General features: G+C 40.5%; 2 protein-coding genes and 1 non-coding gene across 5 annotated transcripts; 1 reads left to right on the forward strand and 2 right to left on the reverse strand.

The window, feature by feature from the left end:
- Positions 1-10: 10 nt before the first annotated feature.
- Positions 11-6,575, reverse strand: LOC146391522 (calcium-binding protein 2-like). 3 transcript variants are annotated; one of them, XM_084924491.1, is made up of 10 exons: positions 6,491-6,575; positions 6,149-6,372; positions 2,831-5,244; positions 2,544-2,606; positions 2,159-2,309; positions 1,602-1,632; positions 1,035-1,178; positions 779-888; positions 503-650; positions 11-325 (listed from the first exon to the last, which is right to left on the reverse strand). In XM_084924491.1, the coding sequence occupies exons 4-10, from the start codon at positions 2,603-2,605 to the stop codon at positions 297-299; spliced, it is 675 nt and encodes a 224-aa protein (XP_084780617.1). In that variant the 5' UTR covers position 2,606; positions 2,831-5,244; positions 6,149-6,372; positions 6,491-6,575; the 3' UTR covers positions 11-296. The 3 variants fall into 3 exon arrangements, with proteins under 3 accessions (XP_084780617.1, XP_084780616.1, XP_084780615.1); XM_084924490.1 differs by having other exon boundaries at positions 11-650; positions 2,836-5,244; XM_084924489.1 differs by having other exon boundaries at positions 11-650.
- Positions 4,450-4,611, forward strand: LOC146391523 (U1 spliceosomal RNA). The gene has a single exon (XR_014799957.1). It is a non-coding gene; the product is annotated as a U1 spliceosomal RNA (small nuclear RNA).
- Positions 6,576-8,577: 2,002 nt separating the features above from the next.
- Positions 8,578-14,161, reverse strand: tmem88b (transmembrane protein 88 b). The gene is made up of 3 exons (XM_084924492.1): positions 14,053-14,161; positions 11,181-11,591; positions 8,578-9,308 (listed from the first exon to the last, which is right to left on the reverse strand). The coding sequence occupies exons 2-3, from the start codon at positions 11,583-11,585 to the stop codon at positions 9,024-9,026; spliced, it is 690 nt and encodes a 229-aa protein (XP_084780618.1). The 5' UTR covers positions 11,586-11,591; positions 14,053-14,161; the 3' UTR covers positions 8,578-9,023.
- Between the last annotated feature and the right edge of the window lie 207 nt (positions 14,162-14,368).

The following is a 14,368-nucleotide window of genomic DNA, read 5'->3' on the forward strand; positions in this document are numbered from 1 at the left end:
CAGGCATGAGTGAGTTTGATTTCTTTATTAAAATAGCAAAACACTGCAGTCTTATTTACATGATATATCACAACAAAATGTTCATGAATCTACAAAATGATAACACTCGGCATATTCTGCATTTGATGACATGTGGGAGTCCTGCAGGACTTCATCATATGCAGCATTATTGCAAGGCTAAGCCACACTTTATGTAGTAAAAGTCTGTAGCTAGGTTACAAACACAAGTGAGCCTAACTGTGAATACAGCTGTGGAGCAAAGCAGTCTGTCCATGATTGGTCGGTCTGTCGAACGATTAGCGAATAGAGAGCATCATCACAAACTCTGAGCAAAAGGAGAAAGAAGAGAAAACAGAAAACTGAGTCAGTGTGTGGCTATCTGACAGAAGAGCAGGGGTTTGTTGGTGTAATGGTGAATGTGGATGAAAAGTTTGAAAAGTGTAAAAACACACACACTTCTAATGAATCAGTTAATGGCCCAAACATGTTGATGTCTTCTCACCTTCAAAATCAATGCTCCCATCTTCATTAATATCCAGCTCCTTTAAGATCTCCTCTAGTTCTCCTTTCTTCAGCTTCTCCCCCAGCAGGGTCTTCAGCGCTTCCTTCAACTCCTCCTGGTTGATTATTCCATCTCCGTCTACATCAAACTGAAAAACATAGTATTTGAAATGACGTGCGTATCCGATGATACTGTGTGCGCACATTTATTTGGGATTTCTGTCCATTCGCTCTAATCCGATAACTGCGGTAAGTGAGTCATCGTTAGCTGACAGACCTGCACGAAGGCCGACTGGAGCTCCTTTAGTCCCAGCATGTCCGCCGTCTCGCCCATCATCCTCGGTCCCATCAGTTCAATGAAGTCATCAAAGTCCATTAACCCGCCCACTGTGAAGAAGAAAGGGGCTCTTAAGTGAACCAATAAAGGCCAAAACATGGCCTAATATGGAGTTGTTGTTTTTTTTACTTGACTGTTTAATAAAGATTTGAAATCGACTGATTGATTTCATTAAACATGTTCTCAGTGGACTCACTTCTCATCTTTATCTGTTGCACTATTTCCAGCAGCTCCATTTCAGTGGGCATGTATCCCATAGTCCTCATGCACTCAGCCACGTCCTTGTAGTTCAAGTAGCCATCTTGGTCGTAGTCAAACTCCTTAAAGGCCTCGTGCAGCTCTGTGAGGGTTGCAAAGAGAACATGAAAGTTACTGATAACATTTAGCACCCAAATTCACACAATTTAAGGAAAACTGTTGAAAAATAGTTACAGTATGTAATGAAAAGGTGTGGTCTGGGAACATTTCTCCCTACTTTTGAACATACAGCTAAGACGAAAGAGGAAAACCTTTTCATTTATTCGTGCTTTCCAAATGTTTAGCCTCATTTTGTTTTCAATAGATTTATGAAGATGGAAAGAAACAAAAAGTAAATGAAATAAAAAAACAGAAAAAAAACACTAAACAAACATTAACAGTTCCTTTATACTCTGTAATAATTCACCACTGCCAACACAAAACAGGATTTTGGGGCGATCACCTCTGAGGCCCGACACCTCAGTGTAATAAATGTAATGCTGATGTAGGTGTAAGTGAGACTCACCGTCTAATTCAGCCTGAGCCAGTTCTCTGTCCTGCACACGCACGAATCAGACATGTCACAGCAGAAAAAAATATATCAAATACTCCATAATAGAATAAAATTGACACCATTTCATTTTTGTAAATGAGTGTGATGCTCATGACATCAAAGATTGCTAACTTGTGTGTAATTTTCATTTATAAACATATCAAAAAACAAAAGGTCTGGTTCTGACAGAGCTCTTCTTTTGGATCATCCTAATGAATTGTGACGCTAAGCTTGTGCTAACGGGCGACTAACACGTCAGACACACCAGGCTTAGTGGAAAAAAGCTCCAGAAAGATCAGGAGCACACCTGTAAGTACGCCATCTCACCTCCGCCTGGCTCCTGACATTGTAACATGTGACACCTGTGACTGTTGTCATGGCGTTTAAATGGGTAAGGATTTTTTTTTAAACAAATGTGTGTGAAGAAAAACTTGATACTGGGATATAAAATTGAGCTAAAACTGTGATTGAATATGTAAAGGTCAAAGGTCACAGCTGTACAGCACATTTGAATGAGTGAAAGTACTTACCGCCCCAAAAATACTGTTGAGCACGGAGATGTAGACTTTGTTCTTACTCTCAGAGACTTTCTTGGACTTCTTCAAAGACTTCTTGGGCGTTTCGGAGACTGAGCCTGATGGGGACTCCTGTCCCTTGGGAGATTTAGTGCCGCCTTCTTTTCTAAAACATGTAAAGTCACAATTCTTCCTCACATTTGACACCAGAGAACAATACCTCTGCTATAAAAATCATCTTACAAATAAGCATATTTATTGCTTGAGAAATTCTAACATTTTTTCCTGAGGTAATGAATGAAGTTGCCACGGCCACACATCAGAGTTGTGGAAATCGTGCATAGTATTAGACAAATTTATTCTACTTTGAGGAAGATACACAAAGACAATCTCAAGTTACCCATCTGCTGAGGCTGAGTCAGCGGAAGTTGTTGAAGGGGTCCGCTCTCCTGCTTTGGACATGCTGTGGATAAACAGAGACACACATGCCACAATAAGTGCACTCTGTACTTCAATTAAACATATTAGTGAATATGCGCTATATAAATGCAATCCATTATTATTGTTATTATATATAAGTGCGTGTTTGGAAATGTGAAAATTAACAGTTTTAGGAATGCTTAAAGAAACAGTGTTTTCTATCACTGTTAGTACTTGATCTTGTTTTTTCTACTGCACATTGCTTACCTTACCTCTGTGTCCAGTTAGTATGAGCAATAAGAGATCGTGTCCTCCTTTTAGCGGTGTTCCTCTTGTGTTGTGAATGGCTTCACGGTATACTCTGCTCTATCTGCTCTCGACCTCCCACCGTCAGAGAGGCTTAACAGGTAATCACCTGGCTAAACATGCAGCCAGCAATCAGAGAGCAAAACGTGGAGCAGCACTGTGACTGTGGCTGGTTTGACTCCAAATCTGTGCCTGAGCACAAGAAGTGAAATACCTGGGATACCTCGTTGGCCGTGGACAAATAAAGCCACAAACTGACTTGTCATAAAAATACTTGCAAAACAGGACATTTCATTCTTTTTACAGGCTCCACGGGCCATTAACGACAAATATTAGACAATTAATGACTTTTTTAAACGTGAGATTGAGATAGACATTGTTCTCTAAATGTTATTAACTCAGCAGTCTGTTTATCCTGGAATACGTCGTGTATTTTATGGAGAAAGTTTTCCTGTATGAAAATAGCCCAGCCGTCATCTTCAATGGTACCTTCAGCTTTCCTCAGATGAGTGTTGAAAATGTCGCTTTTGTGGCCTTAAACTCGGTGGTGTCGCGACTCTTGCCAGTCCATGGGTAAGCCAATGATTAATAAATCATTAATAACCCCTGCTGTAACTGAACTTTTCTTTCAGGGTACTAATTAAGTTAACAGGCTGGTAAGCTTGTGCATCACCAGGTGTCAGATAATGTAGGTCTCCTCTGCTAATGAGTAGCCGTTTATACTGTTTTCTTTACACTGTAATGTATGCGAGTATGGGATCATTTATGGCAGCTAAAACTGTGCAAGTTGATAGCTTAACTTCACCAAACAAGCTCTTGTTTAAACGTCAGATGACTTTTATTCAATATTTGCGTTTATGCAAAATAGCCGTGTGTTCACTGGGCTCATAGCAGCAGGCCTACTGCACATGCTCCCGCCCCTGGTCAGGGTTAGCTTGTCGGTGTGTTCGGTGGTCCACTAGATGGCGCCAAAACTCACAGTACTTTTACAGCCACGCTAGCATGACATTGCTGGAGCAGTTTATTCGTAAAATAGACGAATGTCGACGCATGTTTTGTCCCATATGGACTTGTTTTACAGTGTACTTTTTTTTTTCTTAACGTTTTATGCCAGTTTTATTCATCTTTTGTGAGCAAAGCTGGGGAAACACCTGTTAATAGTCACCAGGTCAATTTGGCTGAATGAAACCACAGTTAAGAAGGAAAGCCTCACTTATCACGTTAGTCTTATAATTTTGGACGCTTGAAGAATATATTACATAAATGACTGCCTAGTCATTGTCATTGTATAATGATTTGCAAAACTTTAAAAAAAATAAATAAAACGCTCGCTGACCGGAAGTAAGCTGCGACGTCGAACCCATACATTGCGGCAAAGCATTATGGGAAAATCTCAGCCTATTTAACTTTCAAATTAACTATTACATGTCAATAAAATAGCATTAATCATTTGGTGAACGGGTTAGATTTTAAATTATTATCGTGTTCCACTAAACATTGTGTTGCTGCTTATTTCTGTAATACCGTCAGGCTGACTCGTATGTGGCTGAAACCCACCCCCGCCCGGCTATCTCCCACTCATACTTACCTGGCAGGGGTGATACCACGATCACGAAGGTGGTTCATCCAGAGCGAGGCTTTGCCATTGCACACAGGCAATTCTGACCTCTGTGAATTCCTCAAATGTGGGAATCTCAACTGCACAATTTATGGCAGTGGGGACTGCGTACGCGCTATCCCTTAACAACGTGTGTGAAAAAAATTACAGCTCCACTCTCTCTTTCTGAAAACATACAGCATTAATCGGGATGCATACAGGTGTTTGAAATCTTTGCAGTGTTTGGATTTCGCGTGTAGTGCTTAAAAACTCTTGAAACTGTAACCGTATTTCATTCACCACAAGTAAGTATCTGCTTGAATAGTTTTCTTCAGATGGAGAAATAAAATGAGTCCCAAAGTCTAAAAGCAAAGTTTTGCCTTGCTCCTCAGCATGTCAGTCTGCCGAACAGTCGGATGGACAGTACAGTAGTGCAATTCATCCTGATCGGTGATTGGTCAAAAGTCTAGAGTGAGAGAAGAGGCTTGTGATTGGTGAAAAATGTGCAATGAAGAAGCCTTCTTTTATTCATTCAGTCTGTTGTCTGATTTTTCTTTATCAGGTGATGTTTTCAGCTCCTTTATCCCGCCTGACGCCTGGACTGCTGTCTGTGGTCTTCAGCATGATCACAATGTGTTATTTATGTATTTTGACTGGTTTACAATGTTAGGACAGTAAGCATTATCAGTGTATATTCCAATAAAAGCATCTAGTTTTTACTCCAACATCGATGAGGATTTTCTTTTGGCTCTTTTGAACCAACAGGTTGGAAAGTCCCCTGAAATTAAGAGCAATTGAAAATCAATTAATTTCTTTTCTTCTGTGATTATTATGTGCAAAGTCTTTTAGGTTCTCCTGACAATGTAATTGTTTTACTTTTCTACTGGTAAAATCTGAATGATTATTCACGCCATGACACTGTCATTTACAGACAGGCAAGAAATTAAAGGCATGCCGTGAACTCTTGACCCCTACACAGAGAGACATTGTTGCACTTTGCTGCCATGTTAGGGTTCACTTGTCAAAGGTAAGAGTTGTAAAATCATTACAAACTTGCTATGAGAGATCATGTTTGTCCTGTGACAAATAGACTAGTTGATTATGAAAATGGCGTGATCATACACCGTGGCTTTCACGGTGTCAACCAAGACTATCTGGGGAAATTTGACTCACATAACAGATAATAGCTCTGTTAGTGTTTCCTAATCAATTCCAGGAAACACTGAAGTTGTTGCGGAGGCAGGCGTTGTACAAATACTTCCAAAACTTGTCTTTGCCTGCTTGTACACATTGCTTCTTTGGTTCAGGTCTGTTATGCGTTTCTACATAGTTGTGTCTACATGTCTAAGACAGATTAAAGCCCAACTTAAGCATTCGTTAAGTAAATCCACAACTCACTGTTACTGTAACACAGGACACTTTATTAAAGTGGATGAAACAGGAATACAGGAAAACAGCACTGCAGGATAGTCAATCAGTGAACTGAACTACAAAAAGTCAAAAGTGCCTATCAGGTAAGCTGGAATCATACACGTTACCATCAACAATATCATTGTGAATGTTACACATACTTAAAGAAAGTTTACAACGAGCGAGATGTACTGACAATAGGCAAACACGGGTAAATGTGTAGTAAATGGCAGTGCGGTAAATCTGCCTAGTATGACATTAAATACACTTACTACTTCATATATCTCAGATCGTTTGTAACGAGCCACGGAAAGCACCGTGTTGACTTGAAGGCGCGTGGATACTCTCTGTCCGTGAGTGAAGGCTGAGCAGCTGCTGTGTGCAGGTTTGGTGAAGACCATACTTCTCACCAGGCCTGCTGACGAGGTGCATGGGCATCTGGATTTACAACATGAATTGCTAATGTCGCCATCATCAGTTGTAGCCACTGAAAAGACTAGAAATGGGCGTAATACATTAGATGTCGGCTAGCGCGCGGCTAACATTTACCACAAAGAAAAAGGCTTAAATGCGCTATCGTGTAATTTCCGCTAAATCCAGAGTCTGTAACTTACCGTAAACATAGAAGAAATGCCAGTTTCCATAAAAACAGAGGACTTGCCGGCTTTTTTGCTGTTCCGCTGCGTGTTGTTGTTTTGGTGACGCAACTTCCGTCGAGCAGACGATTGGTCGTCTACAGTGGGAGTCGGCGCTCCTATTGGCCCGAGTCTACAGTGTCTACGCTCACCGTAGACTCCGGGCCAATGAAAAGACGTAACCGTCTACAGTCAGCGTAGACTTTGCGCACTAACATGCCTGGAGGTTGCTGTTTTAATAAGTGTTTGCTGAAAAACAACAAATACAAAGTATGGATAACACAAGGAACAAATCCACCTGAAAGGTCTGCAAAAAGGATTTGCACCTTTTCACAGGGGGGACTTTGCGTAAGCCCTAGTACATAATTTTCCAGTGTGTGTACGTTACACATGCTAATTTCTTTTAAAATAATTGTTTTGCTATGATGATTGAAATGCACTGAGTATGATACAATATGGCAGCGCTATTATAGCAGTTAGTTATGGCGAGGTGATGTATGAAAGGCTGTGAAATTAGCTAACATTACTTAGCAGTAACAGTAATGTGAGTTACTTCACTCCAGTAAAAGCTTTAAACGTTAGCCCGATACTTAACTAGCCAACTTAAGGCTTTCTGATTAAAGGCTAAAAGCGAAGTTGTCACCAAGTAAATAGAATACTGTTTATATTTTTGTGTATGACTGGCATTAACACGGTGCCTTTGGAAACACCTTAAGGGGAAATCATGGTAATAAGAGGGACTGATCCATATGTACACAAAGATTTGACAGTTTTTGTGCTACCGAAGTTCCCCGGCTTTCATTCAAAATCTGTTTATCGTGAGCACCTACACATTAAACAACTTAAACATTGTAATGGCTTCAAGCTCACACTGAGGCCTGTGGGGCACTATCAGCCACTGAGACAACAGACAAATTTATATGTTTTTGTATATGAATATTTCATACTTTAAGGCTGCCTGTTTATTTAACGGAGATGAAAAAAATACATTGCAATTTTACCTAAAAATATCAAAGATGATAGATTAAATAAATAGATTTTAGGTAGATGCTTGTGCATTCTTAAAGTCTTATATGTTGATTTGAACTGAGTGTGTCATCTGTTAAAAGCCTCCCAGTCAGTGCTGTTCTCCATGCCTGTCTTACTGCACACACGGTGCACAAACACTTTAAAGGTGATCATTTAGGACTTCAACAATAATATAGACAGGAACGTAGTCAAACATCTCACAGTTAGTTTTGAATGAATGAACTAAAACAAAAAAACATCTGTCTCCTACTGTTTGTGTCAAGTAGGAAAGAAGCATCAATATCTGGTGAGAAGACTTATTAATTTGGCCTTTCTGTGTATTATTTTGGTTTGATTTTGATGTTTGGTGCAGTTTTCTTGTTTTGTTTTCAACAGGAGATTTGATTTGAACACATTTGTACATCTTCATTTTTAAGTGAGATGTGCCTTTTGAGTTTCGACACTATATACATATAAGGCGGCCTTTTCCTTTTGCTGTATTTTTGTGTGGTGCGTTTTTCTCTTTTTAATGAAAGGGGAACAAAGGACATTTAACTCAACCTAAGATGATTTGTTGTAATTTTCACATGGTCTTACTGAGGTGATGCAAAGTGAAACATGCATTCTTGTTTGTTTGTTTGTTTGGTAAAGTCCTTAAAAAGTGCTTGAATTTGACCCTGAAAAAGGTTTATGAACCCTGATTAATCCAACACATGATTAAAGTTTGCAATTCAACAAGAATGGGGATAGACAGTTTGTTATGATATGTAACATCGTCTGTTTATCACAATACGTCACACTCTTAGCTGTCTGTTGTATTTTGAAACTTATAACAGCTATGATTTCTAATAACGCCTAACAAACAACACATCTTATTTGTTTATTGGCTGATAACAGTCAAAAAGGTTAACGTTGGTGGATTTCATCGTTCCCCTAAAACAGTTGTTGTTACTCCAGTCGGCTCTGATAGTCGCTCTGGTGGATAAATGGACCGCTCCTGTTTAAACTGCTTTTGAACTCTGTAAACTCGCGGTAATAAAACGGCAGACCACACCAGCTAACTCTCGTAGCTTTATTTATTTAAAAAAAGGAAACAAAACATGCAAGAGAATGCAGTTACAGTTTGCAACAGATAAAAAGAAAACTACACTAGACATATAAATGTTTCTCATTATAACATAAATGTGACAGGATACAGCTGTGAAGTGTCAGTACAACCTTTGAGACCGTGTTATTTAACAAAGTGGAATTTGCATTTGATCTGCCTTATGTTTTAGTTTCATTTGAAGTATACACGCTTTGTATGGATTCATTTTTTTTCCATAATGTTGAGGCAATATTGTAACTAGAAAGTTACAAGATAATTATAGTTCACATATCTCAATTTTCCTGACATCTGCTACCTTTTCTTAACCCCTCTGTTTTTTGTTTGTGCCCCTTTACTTAATCTAAAGGTCTTTTCTCAACCCGTTTTCTTTTCCCCTTTACCAAGCCCACAGTCATCTCACACCCAGACCTTCCCCTTTCCACCGCCATCAGCAGCATCTCGACCCCCGCAGCAGCCCGTGCCCAGGCCACGATGCTGGGTGGCCGGGAGGTTCTTGTACACAGCCCGGCTGTATGGAATGAAACACAGGCCCAGCTGGAGGTGTCGGGCCAGACGACAGTATGCAGCCAGCGCCAGGACTAGCAGAGGGGTGACCAAGAGGAAGCCCACCACCAGCAAAGCCACACAGCCTCCATCGGTCAGAAGGTCTGAGCAGTAGGGTGTAGTTCCATGGGGGCGCACCTGCAGAGAACACATGGGAAACTTTAGTGTTTTCAGTCAGTCATCATTTTAAACCTTTATTTTGCAACTTTACCCAGGATGATACATTTTTTAAGAAGGCTCCGCTCCCACATAGTCGCACACACGAAAACCTTGGCTGATCTGCCGGCCGCCATCACAATCCAGGGGATGACGTACTGTATGCGGTATGTGGGTATGAGGTGAGGACAGACACCAGTTGGTAGTCTGAGATATAACACTCTCATTCTCTCGCACACACATAAACATATGCATGTCTGAGAAAAATAAATGGAACTAAAAAGACGTTGGTTGAAGCTACTGTGAGCTGGATTGATGCTCTATGTCAAAGTATGTGCAATAGCACAGTGGGAGTGGAAGAAAAGGTGATGGGTTCAAGATATGAATGTGGAAGAGGAGGAGAGGCGGTATGTCTGAATTATCCCTATCAGCCTGTGAAGTGAACATATGAATGCACGAGCAAAGTGCAGGCTGCAAGAAAGTAAGAATGACATGGAAAACACTAAACTCAAACCTCTGTCAAAGTGTCTGTAGAGTTGCAAAAAGGGCAAAGCAAGGCAAGAGTTGTGCACCAGAATCCACTGCTTCCCCCAGCACTGGAATTTGAAATAAGGTCTTCTAGATTGTTCTTTTAAATGATTAAAGTCGTGCAGTCTTAAAACCGTATAGTTGATTTAATCTTACTTTTAAAATAAAAACAACGAACGTTCTGCATAAAAATATAATATAGTGCGAGTTAACGGAGGAAGCGTTTAGAATAGGAGTCGTAGAAGATAAGACTCGGACAAGTATGCCCGTGTTTGTTTTAAAATCGTGAGAGCTCCTGAATGTCTTCAGATCTGAGGCAGGGTGTACTGGGAAAGGAATGCACTTGTTTCTTTTTTGCAAAAATTTGTATATATTGCATGTGTGGTTGTGTTTTCTTAAATACTTGGATCCAACTTATTTTCTGGATATGTTTTTTTTCTTCAGCCCTTTTTATTTGTCCTGAATTTTCTCCTTTCTTCACCCTCCCAGATCCTGGTTAATCCTTTTCTAAGCTGGTGTCACATGAGGTCTTACTGTGAGAGAACATGAGAGAATCCTGGTCCCTCTGGTTATTAAGGAGGCCTACACAAGTGCCATTGGTATGTGTGAAAGCCTCTGATCCACCATGACTTTTTGGTTTAGTCCAGGTGATGCTTCTGCATACGATGTTAAGTGAGCAGCTTGGTTTTAGCTGTATGTGCTTTTCAAAAATATTGTTTCCTCACATGCAATTCTGTGTATTAACCGTTTATTTAGTTTTTAATATTTATATTTTTCACCACTTTATGGTGTGAAAGCATTTCAAATATTATGCTTTCACAATCATGCGTTAAAAAGTGTATTTTAATCCCTAAAGCAGACATTCTCTAAAGGTTTGTGCTCTAATGCCTATCCTACTCCTGGCCACTTGCCCTGTCCAGTTGTTTCTCCTCAACATCTAAAAGAATCTGAGACTTATCAGATTATAAAACCTCTCATCGATGATAAAAGCCAAAGCACTCCCTAAGCCCCAAGCACAACTATTTCAAACTTGTGGATAAAAGTTACAAGATTAGGACTTGTAGATATTTCATAAAAAGATGGATGCAATCATCTCCATTCAGCATCTCTCCTTACATACTCCAGTGGTTTCAAATGTCTGCGATGCATGATTTTTGAGAGCAAATAGCTCTATGAATTATTATGAAATGCGTCTGAGGATGCATGTAGATGTGCTAATCGAGTTTAAATTGCGCCTGAACGCCGCGGTGCAGAAGAAGAACACAAAGAGTTCACACAGTTTTCACACGTTCCCGTTCATTCGCTCCCCGTTTTTCCTTCTCTTACTGTAGAGTGACAGAGGAAGCCAAACACAACCATGACGATGGCTGGTGTCAGGATGATCCCGAACACCAGTCCAGCGAGGCACGCGTTGATTGCGGCGATCAGCACGTTCTGAGCGGTCACCAGCACCGAGCATGCCCAGCAGTCGAGAGATCCCCGCAGCTCCAGAGGAGCCTCGCTTCCCCCGCCGCCACTCTCAGCTGCAGAATAAGGAGGAGGCACAACCACACGTGAAGGTGTTTCTCTCCCTCCACCCACAGCCGCGGTGGATGCCAGGGAGTTGGAATGGTGAAGATGCTGCTGCTGGTGGTGGTTGGTGTGGTGATGGTGGTGGTGAGGTGGCAGTTCCTCAGACAAGTCCAAAGCCTGATGGTGTGCCCCCCTCTCGAGAGTACCGGTCATACTCATAACGAACTGTGTGAAGAAAAAGAAATCGAAACTTGGTCTGAATCAACATCAAGGATGAGGAGATTGTGCACATCATTGCAGGTGTTTTGAAGGTGTTGTATGTGTGACCAATGTGTTTGTGGTTGGAGACTGTGTAAGCAGTCAGGTGTCAAAGTTACAAAAACCACTGAGTTAGTGGTTGTGGGTTCACTAAGAGGTTACATGCTTTTTCTGTCAGGAAGCTAGGAAGCCTTGTGTGATGCCATCTGTGAGGTGATGATTATCAGCGAGCTGATTGGCCAAAAGGAAAAGGCCCCATAATTGCTATATGTAGTTTGTGAAGTGGAGAGATCAAGGCTAACTCGCATCAAAGTTTGTACATGTGGGTGTTGTTTGCCCATGTAACTGTGGCTATGTGGTGTTGTGTGTTGTGCCTCTGCAAGTACCGATGCGACTAAAGAAAAAGGTTTAACTCCTCAGGCTAGTTTTTGATCACAGATATATCTTGTACTAGTAAAACAGTCCACCGTTACAAATCGAACCCTTATAATTTTCACTGTAGCTCAGTGAAGCACCAGCTCAATAATACCCACGACTTTGCTACTTTAAAAAACTGCACCGCAACGAATTATTCGCTTACTTTGTGTTAAAATAATGGTCGCGTTTTCTCGGGATTTAGCAATTTTTTGACATCGGAAGAGATCAATAAAGGAACAACAGTTTAAAAGGAGTTGGTCACAGGTTTGGATATATTACTGTAGGTCTTCACCTTATAATATGAAGTGCTTTTGGTTGACTTGTATATAAATTGTGTTGAAGTGAATTGAATAATTCTCCCAACACAAAATGTATTAACAATATGGAACGACATAAAAACGATGCAGTTTACTAATGTAAATATGTTGGGGTAATGTTATGTTCAACCTATCTGTCTTTTAGAACAATAATCTAACATATTCACAATATTGCAGGGGACAGGGTTAAATGTTTTAAATATTTTGGTTAATTAAAACAAAAAAAACCCTTAAAATTATCCATCCATCCATTTTCCTGCAATATTATTAATGGCCAAGGTGCCATTATTGCAAAATGTTAGGCATTTCATGGAAATCAAATGTTTCATAAAGTGTATAGAGTCATTTAACTTTTATAAATAATGGCCTCGTGAGCATGAAATATTAAGAATAAGTTATGGCAATTTTATATAACAAAAAATCGGGTAGATATTTAAGAGATCTTACACCAGGACGTTGCATTCTTTTTGCACTAGGGCAGATTTTATGGGGTACGCAGCTGCGTCTGCTGCAGGATATCCTCACTTCTCTGAGGTCAGGAGACAGCGATGACCATGCTGGAGAGAGGACGTGAGAGTACCACGGCTTTGCAAGCTGCCAGAAAAAGCTTCAGTGCCGGAAAAATCCCAACAGGAAAGACCTACTCAACCTGCCATCCTTTTATTTTTAAAAGCATTGCTGATAGGAAGGCCATCTTTTCTTTGACTTGAATGAGTCGCAGATTCATATTTATGCCGTATGGGAATGCTGTGTGGACAAAAATTGAGCACATTAGAATCTGTCCTGTGCAGGAACCAGTGGAGGACTATGCCTGTGCTGGCGGTGGTGTGATGTGTGTAATGAGTGGTTCATTGTGATGGCAAGATGTAAGTTGTGTGCACAACAGCAGCTTTTTGTACAAACAAAAATGGGTGAGGCCGTTTAATCGTATAAAGTCAGAAAGGTCAGGTAAGATGGCCGTGTGTGCACGCTGTGTGCACTTAAAGCTCAAGTCGAACAAAAAGTAACCTTCAAAATATATCGGCTAACATTGGACTCACTGGATCTCAGCAGGTACAGCAGATCCGGGGCTTTCGCGATGCTGTCCTGGGTGCTTTAGTGTTAATTTTTCCACGCCTGTGTCCCATTGTTATCCCAAGTGTTTTTGTAAGGTGGAAGGTCATAGAGGAAGGACTGGCAGGAAAGTGTGTATGCGCACATGCGTGTGTGTGTGAGGTTACTCATTGTGCAGCTTACTGAAAATACATTTAAGGACTCCGCCCATTTTACTCACTGCTCTTACTTTTCGTGGAGTAACGTGTTGTGTCCTAACTAAATAGCTTATTTCGTTTAGCTCAAATATGGAAAACTGAGCAGCGAGGTTAATGAAGCTACTGTATGATGATCTTTTGTTTGGCCGACACTTTTTCTTTTTGAGTTTATTTTTGTGTCATAATGTGTAGCGCTATATTGTGGATAAGCTGGGTCTCAGTGCTGTCATGCTTCATTGATTCAGGGAGATTTTCTATTGTTTTTTCTTTCTTTTCTATTATCTGGAACAAAATAGCTGCAATAATACTTGTTTGTCTCTTATACTCATTACGTTCTGTTGAACATCAGTAAATAGATGTAAACAATGTTTTAGCTTCAGTGTAGTAACTTATATCTCAGCTGTTCAGTGTTAATATGATTTCATTGTTTGAGGTCGTACTCACGTTGTGCTGTGGGGCCCGGTGGACCTCTTGCTGTTCCTCCTCCAGATTTTTGCTGCTTTTCTCACTTCTTCTGCAGAAGACTTGTGACCAGTCTGTCAGCCACACTTGTGCACTCCCTGCACACTTTAATGAAGCTCTTTCGTTCTGCTTTTATTCCTTCAACTGTTCTTTTCCAGTTCTCCAGAGTGAAGTTAAAACAGGCTTTGAGATCTTCTTGGAGGTTCCCCTCTGAAGCCTTATCTCTTTAGGTGATAAATTGGTTTCCTGCAGCTTTGCTTTTGGTTTCCGTCAGATATCCTGAGATGTCAGTGGAAAA

This window comes from Perissodus microlepis, chromosome 3 (genome assembly GCF_051167445.1).
Source record: "Perissodus microlepis isolate ML-2025 ecotype Zambia chromosome 3, ASM5116744v1, whole genome shotgun sequence".
NCBI lineage: Eukaryota > Metazoa > Chordata > Actinopteri > Cichliformes > Cichlidae > Perissodus > Perissodus microlepis.